The 20000-nt window shown below is 46.0% G+C and overlaps 1 protein-coding gene and 1 long non-coding RNA gene across 2 annotated transcripts in view; one reads left to right on the top strand and one right to left on the bottom strand.

Annotated features, from left to right (window-relative positions):
- Tnpo (transportin 1) overlaps positions 1 to 20000 on the top strand; it is a gene marked incomplete in the record, with an annotated part of 53428 nt that overhangs the window by 19001 nt on the left and 14427 nt on the right. The window contains 5 exon segments of the mRNA XM_076184614.1: positions 4214 to 4289; positions 4585 to 4679; positions 7263 to 7424; positions 10800 to 10930; positions 13364 to 13445. Coding sequence (XP_076040729.1) covers positions 4214 to 4289; positions 4585 to 4679; positions 7263 to 7424; positions 10800 to 10930; positions 13364 to 13445 — 546 coding nt within the window.
- On the bottom strand, positions 2043 to 4851 carry LOC143025009 (uncharacterized). Its single transcript, XR_012966329.1, has 3 exons — positions 4817 to 4851; positions 3973 to 4011; positions 2043 to 3483 (listed from the first exon to the last, which is right to left on the bottom strand). It is a non-coding gene; the product is annotated as an uncharacterized LOC143025009 (long non-coding RNA).

The raw sequence follows: 20000 nt of genomic DNA, 5'->3' as shown, positions 1-20000 counted from the left end.
TATTAATGAAATAGAATTGATCAGGCTTAACCAGTGGGAACACACGAGACCCAGTGAGCATAGCTCATCCTGTAGGTCACAATTAGGGTTGAAATAATTATAGTATTGCTGTGCTGCAAGCAGTTACTCCAACTCTAATGGATGGGGAGTCGGGGTTTGTATATCTAAGGACAGCATTAGCTATAGATTAGTCATATACGAGCTTTTATCTGGGAGGGTAATAGCTGTAGATCACTAATCCAACATGTGAACCAAGACCATGCTGAATCACACAGTGGTGGAGCGAGAGAAAGTGGGATGTATGAGGGAGAGAATGGATGCTATAGTCAAATTTGGATTTGTTTTATTTATTTATTTTTTATTATTATTATTTTTTTATTATTCTTTTATTATTTTTTACTGCTTCTGACCCAGGGCAGTGGACAAGGTGCAGGGATGACCCGTCATCTAGGAGGTGCTAAGATGGGAGGGAGGGTGGAGGGGTGTGGAGTGTTTTCAGGGATGGAATGGGGAATGATTTTATGCCTTTTCCTTTCTGGCTACCTCCCTAGTGAGGGGGAAAAAGCCTTGGTATATGTATGTATGTGTACTATTTTATTATTTATTTTTTTAGGCTCCAAATCCATTTGCACTTGAAATTTGTGACTTAAATTGCTTTTACTGCAATTCTAAAATTGTTAGGTTGAATGCTAGTGGCTAGCCTAGAATTTTAGCAAACTCAAACTTGTAACTGTCATTGGTTAGCTGGACTTGCTGGATCAATTTAGTTGTTGTAATGGTATCAGTGTCTTCATTATTATTATTTTTTTTTTCTTCTTCCATAGTGTTTTTTGTTGAAATTATTTCTGTCCTCAAAATCAATGAGCATTAAAAGACCCAAACCTTAGGTTGCTAGCTGGAAAACTCCCAGACCATCTGGTTTTATATATAATATAGATAGTGGTCTCTGAAATATAACTTTACATCTAATGGAATTTGATTTAAGAGTTTACATGAACCAATAATTATACATAGTGTCTTTTGTTTATTCACATTCAACTGATTTATCTGAAAATATTTTAGATTGTAGCACTTTTTTGTCTCTTTGTGAAGTCATTCAGTTCCTGAACTTTCCCTGTCATCTGCATACTGGACCAAAAAATGTTTTTAAAAATATTGATGTATTAGTTACATCAATGAAAGATTAAATTGGTCCTAGAATTGAACCTTATGGAACTCCATATTTGATCTCTCTTGATGACAAGATAATTAAGTTGATTTTTATGGATTGAATACAGTCACAATTGACCAAAATTTGTCAGTGTTTAGTTTCATCTATCCATAAGAATTTTGTGGCATACACTATGAAATACAGGTAGTCGTCGACTTATGACTGATCAACTTTACGACCACGAGATGGTGCAATAATATCTAACATTTAATAGAGTAATAGAATTGCAATGTTATGCCTGGCAGTGCAGTACATTACTCCGCACGCTGCGAGACGCGGGTACGATAGTTTTCGCAGGCTGCCGGCAGCGTCGGCATCCCAGCCAGCTAAATATTCTTTCATTTTGTTTGTTTGAAGTAAAATGTTTCCTAATTTTGCATTGCATTTTGTATTTTTGTATGTTTTGCAATTAATAAAATATAACAAACTTTTTATGCCTAGGCTAGTTTGTTGTCGATAACAATATGTTCAGAACAGTACTTAAACGAAAAGAATGTGTTTTCTTGGAAAAAAAAATCCTAATTTTGCCTTACATTTTGTATTTTTATGTTTTGCAATTAATAAAATGTAACAGTATTTTTTTATGCCTAGTCTGTTGTCGATGACAAAATGTTCGGCACAGCATTTTGTATTTTTGTTTTGCGATTAATGAAATGTAACAGTAAACTTTGTTTATGCCTAGTCTGTTGTCGATAACAATATTTTCGGTACAGTACGTAAACGAAAAGAATGTTTCGAATTTTTTTTTTTTTTTTTTCCTAATTTTGCTTTACAATGATTTTAATGTAACCAACAAAAAAGGATTTGCAGGTCAAAGATGACAGGACTTTATTCAGTATGCGTAGGCCTAGGCTACATTTCCTAACGAAAATGATAAAGAGTTAATGAATATTAAACAACGCAGCTCAAAGATAATAAGATTTTATTCAGTATGCATACGTTTCCTAAAGAAAGTCTGATGGTAAAATAATACAAAGGTTAACAAATACAGTATTAAATATCATAGGTCAAAGATGATAGGATTTTATTCAATATACTTAGGCCTAGGCTACGTTTCCCAAAGAAAATCAGATGAAAGAAAATATAAGATGCTAAGATTATTTCAGCATGCTAAATATACAATATATATATATATTATATAAAGGGTAATATATACTGTATATATATATAGACCGACTTGCGTCCAGATCGACTTACGACCTGTCTGTCGGAACCGAACTCGGTCGTAAGTCGACGACTACCTGTACTGTAGATAAATCTAACGAGCAGTAATGATATTTTCGTTATCAATACTGGTATATATGTATTCATTTACATTCATCAGGGCAGTTTCAGTTCAGAGGTTCTTTGTAAAACCATGCATGCTTTTGGACAGCAATTTATTTGACTCCAGGAAGGACATCAGTTGAACTGCAGTATTTTTTTTCCAATGTTTTAGAAAGCTCAGATAAAATCAGGAGTGGCAATATAGGGCGGTAATTATTAAATTGATCAACATTTCTACTTTTGAATAATGGGTTGATGTGTGGGTGTTTCCATGCTTGTCGAAAAATACCCATTACTGTATTGGTATTCACAATGACTAATATAAAAGATTAAAACTGGAAGAGAATCTTAAATAGATTAGAGGGATGCCATCTGATCTGAATGAGTTGGTATCACTTAAATATTAAAAAAAATAAACATTGACATCTATAGGTTAGTCTAAATTTGTTGCATTAAAAAGGTTATGGATTTCATTGTTACCTACGAAAGTATTAGGTAATATGGTATCACCTACTCCCTTTTGAATTTTTTTAAATGCCATTTCACCAATACTGGCAGTGTCAAATTCCTCCGTCTTCACCAATGGATTATCATGAATTATTTTAGGGCTACTGTGAGAGAGAGGGAGGGAGTGGGGGGGAAGAGAGCACGAGCATACAAGGGAGTGCGTGTGTAGAATCTATTAGAAATGGGCACCATATGGCTAAGATAAAGTTACCATATGAAGATGCAAAACCTGTGCACACCTGGCTGCACTTACTCATTTCAGACAGACCTGTAAAGGTTCTTCCCAGAATGCCCTTTGGGCCCAGTGGCCATAGGTGGATTAATTATGGTTTAGTCTTCATTAGGAAGATTGAAGGCTTTGTATGGATTTTATTTATCGGTTTATTTTTGTTTGTGTGTATTCATTTATTCCTTTCTATGGACTGAAGTCTATTATGTTGTCACTTTCTGTAGTAATCCCATGCTTAGGATCATGAACGGTCAAATAGTCCCCAGCTGTCCTGTAACATAAAGCAGTAAGAACATAGTTTGATTGATTTTTTTTTTTTTAAGTGGTGAACACAAGGTTTATTTATATCGTAAAATTGAATTTTATAGATGCCAGGTTATGGGCAAGAAGGCAGTTCCCTCCAGAAGTTAACAGCTGTATAGTTTGGATATAAGATGATTGTTGCAGAGTAGGTTAGGGAATTTTGTTTATTTGATTTTTTATAATTATAATTATTTATTATTATAATTACTTATTTTTATTTGTTATTAATATGGGTTATTTATTTTTTCCAGGAGAACTTTAAACTTTTTACTGAACATGTTTTTATTTGTTGTAGCATAAATTACTGACAGTACTGCACATATTACATGTGTTGTTTTTTAATTATTTACATTTATTTATCTAGAATGTACCCTATTTTCTATTGTGATTTGGAACTTGCACGAGTTGGAATATAATATATGCAATATATATATTTTTTTTGCAACATTTGCCTTACCTTAAAGCTTGCTGTCATTTTACACAAGCCCCACATGTTCTGTTGGAAAAAATATGCCTTAGTGAACTTTAGGTAGCTATCAGTTTTGATTTCCAGTTTGTGTACTTTGCACACTATATAACAGAAGCTTTTGCACAAATATGATTTGCAGTTTGAAGTCTTTTCTGGATTTTATTAATTAAGAATTAGATGTAAGTGAGTAGAAGATATGTTAATGATTTTATTTTATCTTTTTTCACAGAAACTAGAAGAACTAAACAAGTTTACAGATTTCAACAAGTATCTCATCTATGTATTAACAAAACTTACTTCAGAAGGTAACCTTATTAGCAAGGGCTTTTTTTTATTTATTTTTTGTATGATCAATTGTTAATTATTTTCCTTTCCATTTTTTTCATTTGATTTTTTTTCATTACAAGTGCGAATTGTTTTTCTGAATGAATTTTATTTAATTTTATTTTTAGGTGGTTGTTTGAGAGCACTTTGTCATGGTTATTAAATTTATTTGCACAGCATGGTACCATAATGTGTGTGCATTTTTCATTTTTTCTTTTCTTTTTAGTTCCCTGTAAAGGGAAGTGTTTAATGTGCTGTGTTCTTGCTTCCTAACAGATGAACCTACTAGATCGTTAAGTGGCCTCATCTTAAAGAATAATGTCAAGGCACATTTTCACCAATTCCCTCCTGACGTTAACCAATTTATAAAAGTAAGTAACCTCTAAAGATGTATTGTCACTCCACAATAATTATGTGATCCAATTTGCAAATTGCAAGACACCAAATGCCCTGGATTTCACACATCAGAGAAGACACAGATCATCTTAGAGTAGTGCTGTACACCTACCTGTTCCTAACGGCGACACACAATCCCTGTTGAGTGACTAATGGGCTGAACCAGTGGATGTGGTTGGTTTCCTGGGGAATTTTAGGTCTCCTGCAGGAAAATTAGAGCACGAATTCCCTAAGATTATAACAAGACTAGAATACACAGTTAAACAAAACCTCCCACATTTCCCACCTTCCCTGCTACCCAGCTTTCCAACTCCCCATCTCTCCCAACTACACAATGCCTCCATTTCTTTCAACTGCTCAACACCCCCATCTCTCCCAACTCCACAATGCCCCCATCTCTCCCAGGTCCCCGACCCCCCAACTTGGCAATGCTCCCCCCAACTTGACATGCCTCCCCCCCCACTTGCCATACCCCAATTCTCCAACTCTCCCACATCACCTCAGCACATTTGGTAAAACTCTTCCTTCCTCCACTTCCCTCATCTCACTTGCAGCTCTCCTTCATGTCCCTCTTTCTCCTCTCATCTCCATCATATCTATTTCTTTTGATCCATTATATATATTGTATATTTATACTATTCTCTACTTCCTCCTTTTCCTTCACTTTGCATGAATTCTTTCTCTGCTGTACTTCTTATCTGTGGGGTTTTTGCAGATATGCTGGATAGGAGGAAAGCTTCTGGGAGCTGTCAAGAGTTTTTACGAGAGTGGTAGAGCATGTGTCAGGATTAAAAATGGAGAGTGTGAGTGGTTCAAGGTAGAGGGTGGTGCGAGAGGTAAATGCAGGGGTAGTGGGACAGGGATTGGACATGTTTAAAGAAAATAAGTGGGAAGTGAGCCAACTGTTGTTTGTGGACAACACTGCGCTTGTGGCAGGATCAGAGGAGGGAGTGGGAGGTTGGTGACAGAGTTTAGGAGAGTTGGGGATAAATATGGGTAAAAGTAAGGCAATGAGGTGTGCAAGGGGTGAGGGTGGCAGCGGACTGGAGATAAGCGTTGGGGGAGAGCGACTGGAAGGAGTGGATAGTATTAGATACTTGGGTGCAAATGTGGCAGGAAAGGGTGGAGTGGAGGTGGGGGTAGAGTGTAGATTGGGAGAAGTGAGTGGATGCTTTGGTGGATTAAAAAGTGTAATGAGGAATAGATATTTGGGAATGGAGGCTGAGGGGAGACTGTATGAAGGAGTGGTTGTGCCAACAGCACTGTGTGGGGTGGAAACATGGAACATAAAGAGGAGGAGAGGAGTTTGAATGTGTTTGAGATGAGGTGTCTGAGAACTATGATGGGGTTTGCAGGGCTGGATAGAGTGAGAGGTGAGGAGGGGAGCAGTGGTGGTGGGGAAGTTGGGAGATAGGGTTGATGAAAGAGTATTGGGAAGGTTTGGACACACGGAGAGAATGGGTGAAGAAGGATTAGTGAAAGGTGTGGGGGGGGGCATCCTGGGGTGGGATGGATGGATGAGTTGAAGGGGGCTTTGGGGAAGAGGGGAGTGTCTGTTGGGGTGGGACGGGGTGAATGGAGAATGGTTGTATATGGATGATGATGTGATGCATGAGGTGGAATGGGTTGGGGATGGGAAGTGAGGTAGTATGTGTGAGAAAAATTTGACGCAGCCCGAAGGGATTTCTCCCCGTCTTCTCCTTTTCTGCATGGGGGGATGGAGGGGTTGCTGATTTAATGAAGCGGCCTTGCTGTGGATGTGCTGTGTCTTGCAACACTGCCTCTGACCCGGGGCAGTGGAGGGGGTGCAGGGATGACCCGTCATCCAGGAGGTGCCAAGATAAGAGGGAGGGTGGAGGGGTGTGGAGTGTATTCAGGGATGGAATGGGTGGGAATGATTTTTGTCTTTCTTGTTGGCTACCTACCCTGTAAGGGGGAAAAAGCCTTGGTATATGCATGTACTTCTTATCTTTCCTCTCCAATCCTTTACCTCTCCTCTGTCCTCACTGCTCCTTCATCTCTCCTCTATTCTCTCACTCCAGTACCTCACCTCTGTCCTCGTTGCTCTTTCATCTCTCCTCTATTCTCTATTTCTCACATTTTACTCTCCTCACTCCCTTGCTCCCCCTACACCTTCTGTATCTTTCTCACTCCACACACTCCCTCCTCTCTTGCTTTCATGCTCACTTCCTCTTTCTTCCCATTTTTCTTGCTACCATCCCCCCTACACACACACACACACATTTGGGATAACTTAGGTGATACAGTTCAAACTGGAAAAACACAGAATTAAAATCTTAGTATGGTTGTTGGAAAATAAAGGGTATGTCCCAAGTTGAAACCATACATGAATTTGAAGCTTTGTGAATTTTTGAGTAAGAGGAAACTCCGTGAGCTTTTTTAATTTTATACCACAGTTAGGTAAATACACAGCACATGTGCACACACACACATACACACACACATACACACACACACAAAAAAAACTAGGTAAATACACACACACGTACATGTAGATGAAATGGTTTTTCAACCCAGATGTTCTATTGTTTTTACAGACAGAATGTCTTTCATCGGTGGGGGATCCCTCCCCCCTCATCAGAGCTACTGTTGGTATTCTTATCACCACCACCGCTTCAAAAGGAGAGCTTTCCACGTGGCCGGAACTATTACCTAGGCTCTGTGATATGCTAGACAGTGCAGACTACAATGTTTGTGAGGTAAGATTATCATATTTTGAACACAAGTTAAATAGGTTACATAGAGTAGGTCAGTGATTCTATACAGTAGGGAATCCAGCATTTACAGACCCATCTCTACTGTATCTAAACTGATGGAAAGGTGAGTCTTGGAATTGATACACTTGCCAAAACAACATGGATTCAAAGAGGGCCACATTATTTGCATATCTCACCAACAAGAACTGGAAAGCCTCAACAAGAAAGGACACCTTACAGAACACTAATGATAGCAATAGATACTAATAAGTAGTTAGCTCCTAGATGTATCCTATCATAGATACTAATAAGTAGTTAGCTCCTAGATGTATCCTATCATAGAAACTATGATAGAAAATAGTTGATTAACTTACTAGATACCAGATAGCAATGAGTGTCACTGAAGATGGAGCACATACTTCCAGATAGTAACAGAAAATCTCCTCAATAAATGACATTATAGGTTGAATGATGATAAACCAGATGTATATAGTACTGTAGTGTATAATACAACTATTTGGCTATGTTAACAGATTGTAAAGTAAATTTAGCAAGAATCTGAAAAGTGTTTCTGAAGGACAATGAATACAGTTTTCTCAGATATTGGTTTTAATATTTTGCATGAATTTTTCCCTAATGTAAATAAATTCTAAATAAATATTGTAACTTGTAAACAGAGGGAGTAATTGGTGAGGAACAGTGTGGATTTAGGACGGGTAGAGGTTGTGTAGATCAGATTTTTGTGGTAAGACAGATATGTGAGAAAGCTATAGGAAAGGGGAAGGATGTTTTTTGGGCTTTTATGGATCTGGAAAAGGCTTAGGACAGGGTAGACAGAAAGGCACTCTGGGAGGTTTTGCGGATTTACGGGATAGGAGGAAAGCTTCTAGGAGCTGTCAAGAGTTTTTATGAGGGTAGTAGAGCTTGTGTCAGGATTAGAAATGGAGAGAGTGAGTGGTTCGAGGTAAAGGTGGGACTTTGTCAAGGATGCGTTATGTCGCCCTGGCTGTTCAACTTATACATGGATGGGGGTAGTGCGAGAGGTTTATGCAAGGGTAGTGAGTCAGGGATTGGAGATGGTTAAAGAAAATGGAGTAAAGTGGGAGGTGAGCCAGCTGTTGTTTGCAGGTGACACTGTGCTTGTAACAGGATCAGAGGAGAGATTAAGGAAGTTAGTGACAGTTTGGAAAGGTGTGTGATAGAAGAAAGCTGAAGATAAATGTGGGTAAAATAATGTGATGAGATGTACAAGGGGTGAAAGTGGCAGTAGACTGGAAGTGAGCATTAAGGGAGAGTGACTGGAGGAAGTGGATAGTTTTAGATATTTGGGTGCAAATGTGATAGGAAAAGGTGGAGTGGTGTGGAGGTAGAATGTAGATTGATAGAAGGGAGTAAATGCCTTGGTGGATTAAAAAGTGTAATGAGAAATAGACATTTGGGAATGGATGCTAAGAGGAAACTGTATGAAGGAGTGATTGTGCCAACAGCACTATATGGAGCAGAAACATGGAACGTAAGAGAGTAAGAGAGAAGGAGTTTGAATGTGTTTGAGATGAGGTGTCTGAGAAGTATGACGGTGGTTACTAGGCTAGACAGATTGAGAAATGAGGTGGTGAGGAGGAGAACAGGGGTGGAAAGGGAGTTGGGAGATAGGGTTGATGAAAGAGTATTAGGAAGGTTTGGACACAGGGAATGAATGAGTGAAGAAAGACTAGTAAAAGGAATGGAAGGCAGATGTGGAGGGAGTGAACATGAGGGGACGTCCTAGGATGAGGTGGATGGATGGGGTAAAGGGGGCTTTGGGGAAGAGGGGAATGTCTGTTGAGGAAGGATGAGAGAGGACAGAAGATAGGGGTGAATGGAGAATGGTTGTATATGGATGATGTGGTGCCTGAGGTGGAATGGAGGGGGGGATGGGGGGGTGAAGTAGTATGTGTGAGCAAAATTTGATGCAGCCCAAAGGGATTTCTCATTGTCTTCACCTTTCATGCATGGGGGGCTCGCGAGAGGGGGGGTCGCCGAATTTATGAAGTGGCCTTGTTGTGAATGTGCTGCGTCTTGCGACACTGCTTCTGACCCAGGGTAGTGGACAAAGTGCAGGGATGACCCGTCATCCAGGAGGTGCTAAGATAAGAGGGAAGAGGGAGGGTGGAGGGGTGTGGAGTGTATTCAGGGATGGAATGGGTGGGAATGATTTTATGCCTTTCCCTTTTTGGTTACCTCCTTTGTAAGGGGGGAAAAAATCCTTGTTATATGTATGTAAATTTGAATTAAATAACGATAATCTCTCAGTACACTCCTTCATATCTAGAAAAACAAGGTAGTCTTGAGAAATAAACATATTTCACAAACATCTTTGAGAATGAGGAGTGCCAGAGGTTGTAGGACCACCAATAGGAAGTACCTGTTATGCAGGTGCATTAGCTCAATACCTAAAACCAAACAAGAACTGGGTATAGGTCCAGTTTTATGGCCCCAGATATATTTAATTATTTTTATGTATTATATATACATTTCTTGTGAGAAATAAACATTTGGGAATGGATGCTAAGAGGAGATTGGAGTGATTGTGCTGACAGCACTGTATGGTGCAGAAACAGGGAACATAAGAGAGGAGGAATTTGAATGTGTTTCAGATGTGCTGAGAAGTATGATAGTAGTTACTAGACTGGATAGAGTGGAAAACAAGGGTGTTAGGAGGAAAAAGGGGATGGAAAGGGAGTTGGGAGATAGTTGATGAAAGTGTATTGGGATGGTTTGGACAAGTGGAAATAATGAGTGAAGAAAGGTTAATAAAAGAAGTGTGGAAGGCAGAGGTGGATGGAGTGAATATGAGGTGGTGACCAAGGATGAGATGGATGGGTAAAAGGGCCATTGGGGAAGGGGAATGTCGTTTGAGGAAGAACAATAGGAGACAAAGATAGGGGTGAATAGAGAATGGTTGTGTATGGATGATACTTTTATGCATGAAATGGAGGTGGGGGATGGGAGAGGGAGTGGGTGAAAAAATATTTTGATGCAGCCCAAAGGGAATTCTCCCCATCTTCCTTGATTTCTGCATAAGGGGACAGAGAGGGGTGAGGTCACTGATTTAATTAAGTGGCCTTGCTGTGGATGTGCTGTCCTGCAACACTGCTTCTGACCTAGGGCAGTGGGCTAGATGCAGTGATGACCCATCATCCAGGTGGGCCCAAGATAAGAGGGTTGGAGGGTGGGTAAACGGGAGTGGAGTATGTGGGGATGGAATGGGTGGGAGTGGATTTTATGCCCCCCCCCCTTATTTTTTCTGTAAGGGGGGGAAAAGCCTTTGGTATATGTATTTGTGTCTCTGTATGTGTTTATATTTATATACATTTTTTTTTCTCTTTCTCTCTTCAGGGTGCATTTGGAGCATTACAGAAAATATGTGAAGATAGTGCAGAATTTCTGGAAAAGTCGCCAGACCGACCCCTCGATGTCCTCATTCCAAAGTTCCTCCAATTCTTTCGTCACTCCTCATCTAAGATTAGGTGAGTCCTATTACTGTTCATTTTATTTTCTCTTGTTTCTAACTTTACTAAATTTTCTTCCCATAATTCTTTTTCATTTTCTCTTCATCTGTCCTGTATTGGGTTGGCTAATGAGTGCGCAAAATTAAGAGTTAAATGTTATATTTAGATACACACAAACTGACACAATCACAATTGCATGTGCCTGCTTACAAGGCTGCTCAGATACTGACGCCACGCTCTTCAATTCGCGCCAAAACAAAGGCGCGCATCGCATCTGCGATATACAACACAACCAAATCTTATAATATAAATACATAACATTATATAAATAATACAATAAATAACAAAATACAATTCTACACCACACCAACACGGCCCTCCCCATCTTTCTTCCTCCCCCTTCTCTCCCCAAATTTTCTCCTTTCTTCCCATACCCTCTCTGCCACCCACTACTTCCACAATTACCTCTTCCTGATTTACCTTCTCCTTCCTTCTTTACCTTTACCTCCTGCTCCCTTTACCCCAGCCTCCAACTCCCTTTGCCCCAGCCTCCTCCTCTCTTTGCCCCAGCCTCCTCCTCTCTTTGCCCCAGCCTCCCCCTCTCTTTGCCCCAGCCTCCCCCTCTCTTTGCCCCAGCCTCCCCCTCCCTTTGCCCCAGCCTCCCCCTCCCTTTGCCCCAGCCTCCTCCTCCCTTTGCCCCAGCCTCCTCTTCCCTTTTCCCCAGCCTCCTCTTCCCTTTGCCTCAGCCTCCTCCTCACTTTGCCCTAGCCTCCTCCTCCCTTTGCCTCAGCTTCCTCCTCCCTTTGCCCCAGCCTCCTCCTCCCTTTGCCCTAGCCTCCTCCTCCTTTTGCCCCAGCCTCCTCCTCCCATTATGCCTACTTCCAGCTCTTTACCCCAACCTACTCCAGCCTGTACCCCTACATACTGCTTCTTTTACCCTTATCTACTGCTCCCTGTACACCTACCTGTCTCCATTTTATCCCAACCTACCCCTGCACCCTTTACTCCTACCTACTGCTCCCTGTACCCCTACCTAGTGCTCCCTTTTGCCTGTATTGCTACTGTTTACCCCCATCTACTCCATTTTACCCTATTTATTTTCATCCATATCTACTACTGTTACCCCTACCTACTGCTCCCTTTTCAGGGGTGGACAATTCCAGTTTTACAGTAGTTGCCCAGTGGGATACTTTGGAGCAGCTTATGAAGTTGCCAGCAGATGAAATACAAACACACGCACAAGCGCGCGCGCGCGCGCACACACACACACACACACACACACACACACACACACACACACACACACACACACACACACACACACACACACACACACACACCGACACACACACAGACACACACACAGACACACACACCCACACACACACACACACCCACACACACACACACACACACACACACACACACACACACCCCCACACCGTACACGTACGTTACATGGACTTCTTTGCTGACACTGCATATCGCTACAAGAAGATATGGACAAAATATGGGAAATGAGTCAGAGAAGTGAAATGAACTTTAACATTGAGAAATGTAGCAGAATGGAATTAGAAAAGAGCAAAAATAGAATATCAGGTCAATATAAAATTGGATATATGACTTGACACCTGATAAACATGTCAATAAATTATTTGGAGAGACTTTTAACTTATCAAGATCAATGAAAGTGGCCTTCGACTATATGGATGAAGAAATGGTAAAGAAAATAGTGGTTACGCTAATAAGACCTAAACTAGAGTATGCTGCAACACTATGGACACCTAGCACAAAAAAAAAGAACATAAGAAAATTAGAAAGAATCCAAAGAGCAGCGACAAAAATGGCACCTACACTATCAAATTTGACATACGAACAAAGATTGGAGAAATTACATCTGTTAACACTGGAACAGAGAAGAGAAAGAGGTGGTATGTTGACCATTTACAGAATTATGAAAGGGATGGAAATTCTCGATAGGGATGACTTATTAAAATGGGACAAAAGAGAAACAAGAGGACACGAAAAGAAGCTAAAGAAGGACAGTTACAGAAGAGACTTGAAAAAAGAATAGCTTCCCACATAGTGATTGATGTCTGGAACAAACTAAACGGAGAAACAGTGAGTGCCAGAACTATATAAGTGGGTCAATACGAGCATACCTCTCATCCCGTAAAATATAACTAGGTAAAAACACACACACTCACACTCACTCACTCACTCACTCACTCACTCTCTCTCTCTTCAGATTAGTTTTGATTTACACATCCACACACATATACTTCAGATATTTAACTTTGATTTCTAGTTGTATGTTATCTTGCTTATTCCATAAAAGGTGACATGATCATTCAGTCATTATTTGAGTGTAAATTATCTTGAATATGTATTACTTTACATGAATTTTTTATGCCCCAGGAGTTTGATTGTTGCATTTGTATCTCTTTTCAGATCTCATGCCATCGCATGTGTAAATCAGTTTATCATTAGTAAAACACAAGCTTTAATGGCGAATATAGATGCTTTTTTACAGGTAAGTTTGTATATTGGTTTCTTTACCACCTTCACATATGATCACTAGTATCTTCCATCCCCTCTCCAGTCCCCTCTCCAGTCCCCTCTCCCTCTCCAGTCCCCTCTCCCTCTCCCTCTCCAGTCCCCTCTCCAGTCCCCTCTCCCTCTCCAGTCCCCTCTCCCTCTCCTGTCTCCTGTCACTCCCCCCTTCCCACTCCCTTGCTCCCTCTTCCTATCCCTTGCCCCTCCCCGCCTATCCTTGCCCTCCCTACCCCTTTATCATCCCCTCACCCGCCTACCCCCTTTACGACCCCCTCGCCCTCATACCCCTCACAAGCTCTTCTCCCTCGTACCCCTTCACCAGCCCCTCGCCCTCGCACCCCTTCACTAAACCCTCTCCTTTGTACCCCTCGCTAGCACCTTGCCTCACCCATCCCTCAACTCCCTTGCCCCTCTACCCCTTCAATAGTCCCTCGCCTCCCTACCTATTTGCTAGTCCCTCGCCCCTCCCTACCCCTTTAATAATCCCTTGCCCCCTACCCCTTTAGTCCCTTGCCCCCCTACCCCTTTAGTTCTTTGCCCCCTACCCCTTAACTAGTCCCTTGCCCCCTACCCCTTAACTAGTCCCTTGCCCCCTACCCCTTAACTAGTCCCTTGCCCCCCTACCCCTTAACTAGTCCCTTGCCCCCTACCCCTTTACTAGTCCCTTGCCCCCTACCCCTTTACTAGTCCCTTGCCCCCTACCCCTTAACTAGTCCCTTGCCCCCTACCCCTTTACTAGTCCCTTGCCCCCCTACCCCTTAACTAGTCTCTTGCCCCCTACCCCTTAACTAGTCCCTTGCCCCCTACCCCTTAACTAGTCCCTTGCCCCCTACCCCTTAACTAGTCCCTTGCCCCCTACCCCTTAACTAGTCCCTTGCCCACCCTACCCCTTAACTAGTCCCTTGCCCACCCTACCCCTTAACTAGTCCCTTGTCCCCCTACCCCTTTACTAGTCCCTCGCCCCCACCCCTTTACTAGTCCCTCACCCCCTGCCCCTTTACTAGTCCCTCACCCCCCTACCCCTTTACTAGTCTCTTGCCCCCCTACCCCTTTACTAGTCCCCCGCCCCTCTACCCCTTTACTAGTCCCTCACCCCTCTACCCCTTTACTAGTCCTTTGCCCCCCACCCCTTTACTAGTCCCTCGCCCCCACCCCTTTACTAGTCCCTTCCCCACCCCTTTACTAGTCCCTTGCCCCCACCCCTTTACTAGTCCCTTGCCCCCCCACCCCTTGACTAGTCCCTTGCCCCCACCCCTTTACTAGTCCCTCGCCCGTCCTACACCTTTACTAGTCCCTTGCCCGTCCTACCCCTTTACTAGTCCCACGCCCCTCCTATCCCTTTACTAGTCCCACGCCCCTCCTACCCCTTTGCTAGTCCCTCGACCCCCTACCCCTTTACTATTCCCTCGACCCCCGTACCCCTTTACTAGTCCCTCGACCGCCTTACCCCTTTACTAGTCCCTCGACCGCCCTACCCATTTACTAGTCCCTCGACCGCCCTACCCCTTTACTATTCCCTCGACCGCCCTACCCCTTTACTATTCCCTCGACCGCCCTACCCCTTTACTAGTCCCTCGACCGCCCTACCCCTTTACTAGTCCCTCGACCCCCCTACCCCTTTACTAGTCCCTTGACCCCCCTATCCCTTTACTAGTCCCTCCACCCTCCTACCCCTTCTAGTCCCTCGCCCCCCACCCGTATACTAGTCCCTCGCCCCCCCTACCCCTTTACTAGTCCCTCGTGCCCCCCCTACCTGTATACAAGACCCTCGCCCCCCTACCCCTTTACTAGTCCCTCGCGCCCCCTACCCCTTTACTAGTCCCTCGAGCCCCCTACCCCTTTACTAGTCCCTCGCGCCCCCTACCCCTTTACTAGTCCCTCGCCCCCACCCCTTTACTAGTCCCTCGCCCCCACCCCTTTACTAGTCCCTCGCCCCCACCCCTTTACTAGTCCCTCGCCCCCACCCCTTTACTAGTCCCTCGCCCCCACCCCTTTACTAGTCCCTCATGCCCCCATACCCCTTTACTAGTCCCTCATGCCCCCATACCCTTTTACTAGTCCCTCATGCCCCCATACCCTTTTTCTAGTCCCTCACGCCCCCATACCCTTTTACTAGTCCCTCACGCCCCATACCCTTTTACTAGTCCCTCATGCCCCATACCCTTTTACTAGTCCCTCATGCCCCGTACCCCTTTACTAGTCCCTCACGCCCCATACCCCTTTACTAGTCTCTCACGCCCCCATACCCCTTTACTAGTCCCTCGCGCCCCCATATCCCTTTATTAGTCCCTCATGTCCCCATACCCCTTTACTAGTCCTTCACGCCCCCATACCCCTTTACTAGTCTCTCAAGCCCCCATACCCCTTTACTAGTCCCTCAAGCCCCCATACCCCTTTACTAGTCCCTTGTGCCCCCATACCCTACTAGTACCTCGTGCTGCCCCCCACCCCTTTACTAGTCACTTGACCCCCTACACCTGAACTAGTCCTTCACCCCCCTACCCCTTCTAGTTTCTTGCCCCCTTACCTCTTTACTAGTCTCTTGCCCCCTACCTCTTTACTAGTCTCTTGCCCCCAACCCCTTTAGTCACTCATCCCCCCTACCCCTTTACTAGTCCCTCGCCCCCTACCCCTTTACTAGTCCCTCACCCCTACCCCTTTACTAGTCCCTCACCCCTACCCCTTTACTAGTCCCTCACCCCTACCCCTTTACTAGTCCCTCGCCCCCACCTCTTTACTAGTCCCTCGCCCCCCTACCCCATTACTAGTCACTCGCATCCCACCCCTTTACTAGTCCCTCGCACCCCACCCCTTTACTAGTCCCTCGCACCCCACCCCTTTACTAGTCCCTCGCCCCCCACCTTCCCCTTTACTAGTCCCTTGCCCCCCCACCCCTTTACTAGTCCCTCGCCCTCCACCCCTTTACTAGTAGCTCGCCCTCCACCCCTTTGCTAGTCCCTCGCCCCCAACCCCTTTACTAGTCCCTTGCCCCCCCATACCTTACTCGTCCCTCGTGCTGCCCCCCCACCCCTTTATTAATCCCTCGCCCCCCTACCCCATTACTAGTCCCTCTCCCCCTACCCCTTTACTAGTCCCTCTCCCCCCTACCCCTTTACTAGTCCCTCGCCCCCCTACCCCTTTACTAGTCCCTCGCCCCCCTACCCCTTTACTAGTCCCTCGCCCCCCTACCCCTTTACTAGTCCCTCGCCCCCCTACCCCTTTACTAGTCCCTCGCCCCCCTACCCCTTTACTAGTCCCTCGCCCCCCTACCCCTTTACTAGTCCCTCTCCCCCTACCCCTTTACTAGTCCCTCCCCCCTACACCTTTACTAGTCCCTCGCCCCCTACCCCTTTACTAGTCCCTCGCCCCTACCCCTTTACTAGTCCCTCGCCCCCTACCCCTTTACTAGTCCCTCGCCCCCTACCCCTTTACTAGTCCTTTGCCCCCCAACCCCTTTACTAGTCCCTTGCCCCCTACCCCTTTACTAGTCCCTCGCCCCCCTTACTCCTTTACTAGTCCCTCGCCCCCCTTACTCCTTTACTAGTCCCTCGCCCCCCTTACTCCTTTACTAGTCCCTCGCCCCCCTTACTCCTTTACTAGTCCCTCGCCCCCCTTACTCCTTTACTAGTCCCTCGCCCCCTTACTCCTTTACTAGTCCCTCACCCCCTTACCCCTTAACTAGCCCCCTCGCCTGCAACCCCTTAACTAGCCCCTCACCCCTCACTCTTGTATCCTATCACTAGCCCCTCGCCCTCGTACACCTTCACTGGCCCCTCGCCCTCGTACACCTTCACTGGCCCCTCGCCCTCGTACACCTTCACTGGCCCCTCGCCCTCGTACACCTTCACTGGCCCCTCGCCCTCGTACACCTTCACTGGCCCCTCGCCCTCGTACACCTTCACTGGCCCCTCGCCCTCGTACACCTTCACTGGCCCCTCGCCCTCGTACACCTTCACTGGCCCCTCGCCCTCGTACACCCTCACTGGCCCCTCGCCCTCGTACACCCTCACTGGCCCCTCGCCCTCATACACCTTCACTGGCCCCTCGCCCTCGTACACCCTCACTGGCCCCTCGCCCTCGTACACCCTCACTGGCCCCTCGCCCTCGTACACCTTCACTGGCCCCTCGCCCTCGTACACCTTCACTGGCCCCTCGCCCTCGTACACCTTCACTGGCCCCTCGCCCTCGTACACCTTCACTGGCCCCTCGCCCTCGTACACCTTCACCGGCCCCTCGCCCTCGTACACCTTCACCGGCCCCTCGCCCTCGTACACCTTCACCGGCCCCTCGCCCTCGTACACCTTCACCGGCCCCTCGCCCTCGTACACCTTCACCGGCCCCTCGCCCCCGTACACCTTCACTGGCCCCTCGCCCCCGTACACCTTCACTGGCCCCTCGCCCCCGTACACCTTCACTGGCCCCTCGCCCTCGTACACCTTCACTAGCCCCTCGCCCTCATACACCTTCACTAGCCCCTCGCCCTCGTACACCTTCACTGGCCCCTCGCCCTCGTACACCTTCACTGGCCCCTCGCCCTCATACACCTTCACTAGCCCCTCGCCCTCGTACACCTTCACTGGCCCCTCGCCCTCGTACACCTTCACTGGCCCCTCGCCCTCATACACCTTCACTAGCGCCTCGCCCTCGTACACCTTCACTAGCCCCTCGCCCTCGTACACCTTCACTAGCCCCTCGCCCTCATACACCTTCACTAGCCCCTCGCCCTCGTACACCTTCACTAGCCTTTCTCTCATAACCACGTCACTAGGCCCTTGCACTCCTACCCCCTTGCACTCCTACCCCCTTGCACTCCTACCCCCTTGCACTCCTACCCCCTTGCACTCCTACCCCCTTGCACTCCTACCCCCTTGCACTCCTACCCCCTTGCACTCCACCCCCTTGCACTCCTACCCCCTTGCACTCCTACCCCCTTCCACTCCTACCCCCTTCCACTCCTACCCCCTTCCACTCCTACACCCTTCCACTCCTACCCCCTTCCACTCCTACCCCCTTCACTATCCCCTTGCACTCCTACCCCCTTCACTATCCCCTTGCACTCCTACCCCCTTCACTATCTCCTTGCACTCCTACCCCTTTCACTATCCCCTTGCACTCCTACCCCCTTCACTATCCCCTTGCACTCCTACCCCCTTCACTATCCCCTTGCACTCCTACCCCCTTCACTATCCCCTTGCACTCCTACCCCCTTCACTATCCCCTTGCCCTCCTACCCCATCCCACATCCTCTTGCTCTACTTTCCCTTCTCCACTCCCTCTTCACTTCTCTAGTCCCCCTCCACCACTTATAACTTCTGTCATTTCCACCCCCCCTCCTACACCAAATCCCTCCCCTCCTACACCCTATCCCTCCCCTCCTACACCCTATCCCTCCCCTCCTACACCCTATCCCTCCCCCTCCTACACCCTATCCCTCCCCCTCCTACCTTCTACCCCCTAGCCCTCCCCCTCCTACCTCCTAGCCCTCCCCCTCCTACCTCCTAGCCCTCCCCCTCCTACGCCCTAGCCCTCCCCCTCCTACGCCCTAGCCCTCACCCTCCTACGCCCTAGCCCTCACCCTCCTACGCCCTAGCCCTCACCCTCCTACCCCCTAGCCCTCGCCCTCCTACCCCCTAGTCCTCACCCTCCTACCCCCTAGCCCTCACCCTCCTACCCCCTAGCCCTCACCCTCCTACCCCCTAGCCCTCCCCCTCCTACCCCCTAGCCCTCACCCTCCTACCCCCTAGCCCTCACCCTCCTACCCCCTAGCCCTCACCCTCCTACCCCCTAGCCCTCACCCTCCTACCCCCTAGTCCTCACCCTCCTACCCCCTAGCCCTCACCCTCCTACCCCCTAGCCCTCACCCTCCTACTCCCTAGCCCTCACCCTCCTACCCCCTAGCCCTCACCCTCCTACTCCCTAGCCCTCACCCTCCTGCCCCATAGCCCTCACCCTCTCCCAATATTCAGTACTAGAAATCATCGTATTATCACATTCAAAATGAAAATTGAGGTTAGTAAATCTTGAATAAAAAGTACCTGACTTCCGTAAAGCCAATTTTACCATACTCCAATTATTACTAGAAAACTCAGACTGGAGTAAAACTTCAAACCAGAGTGGAATAGGAAATTAGTAATGACCTCTCTCGTAAAAAGTGTGCATAAAAAGATATTTGTCGACCAAAAGCCAAGATGATAACACTAGACAGAATTTGCTGCAAAAACAAAACTGTTATAAAACGTAAGAAAGAAGAGACTGCAAGAGACCAATTAGGCCTACACAAGGCAGCTCCAAACATTGAAGAGTATATTGGTGAGGCAAGCAAAGCGAACCCCAAAGAATTCTATAGTTATACAAATAAGAAAAAAATGCTTATGTGCAGCATTGGATCATTAAGTGACAAAGCTAAACATAGAAATGATGAAAATAAGATGGCCTCAATCCTTAATAAATTTTTTGCATCCATCTTTGCAGATGAAGATTGTTCATTGTATCAGCCATCAGAATATAAAATGTCTCAAAACATTTAAAATCT

The sequence above is a fragment of the Oratosquilla oratoria genome, chromosome 4, assembly GCF_046742065.1.
Source record: "Oratosquilla oratoria isolate Oo_2021 chromosome 4, ASM4674206v1, whole genome shotgun sequence".
Lineage (NCBI taxonomy): Eukaryota > Metazoa > Arthropoda > Malacostraca > Stomatopoda > Squillidae > Oratosquilla > Oratosquilla oratoria.
Note: the sequence above shows the minus strand (reverse complement) of the source record. Positions and strands in the feature narration are given on the sequence as shown.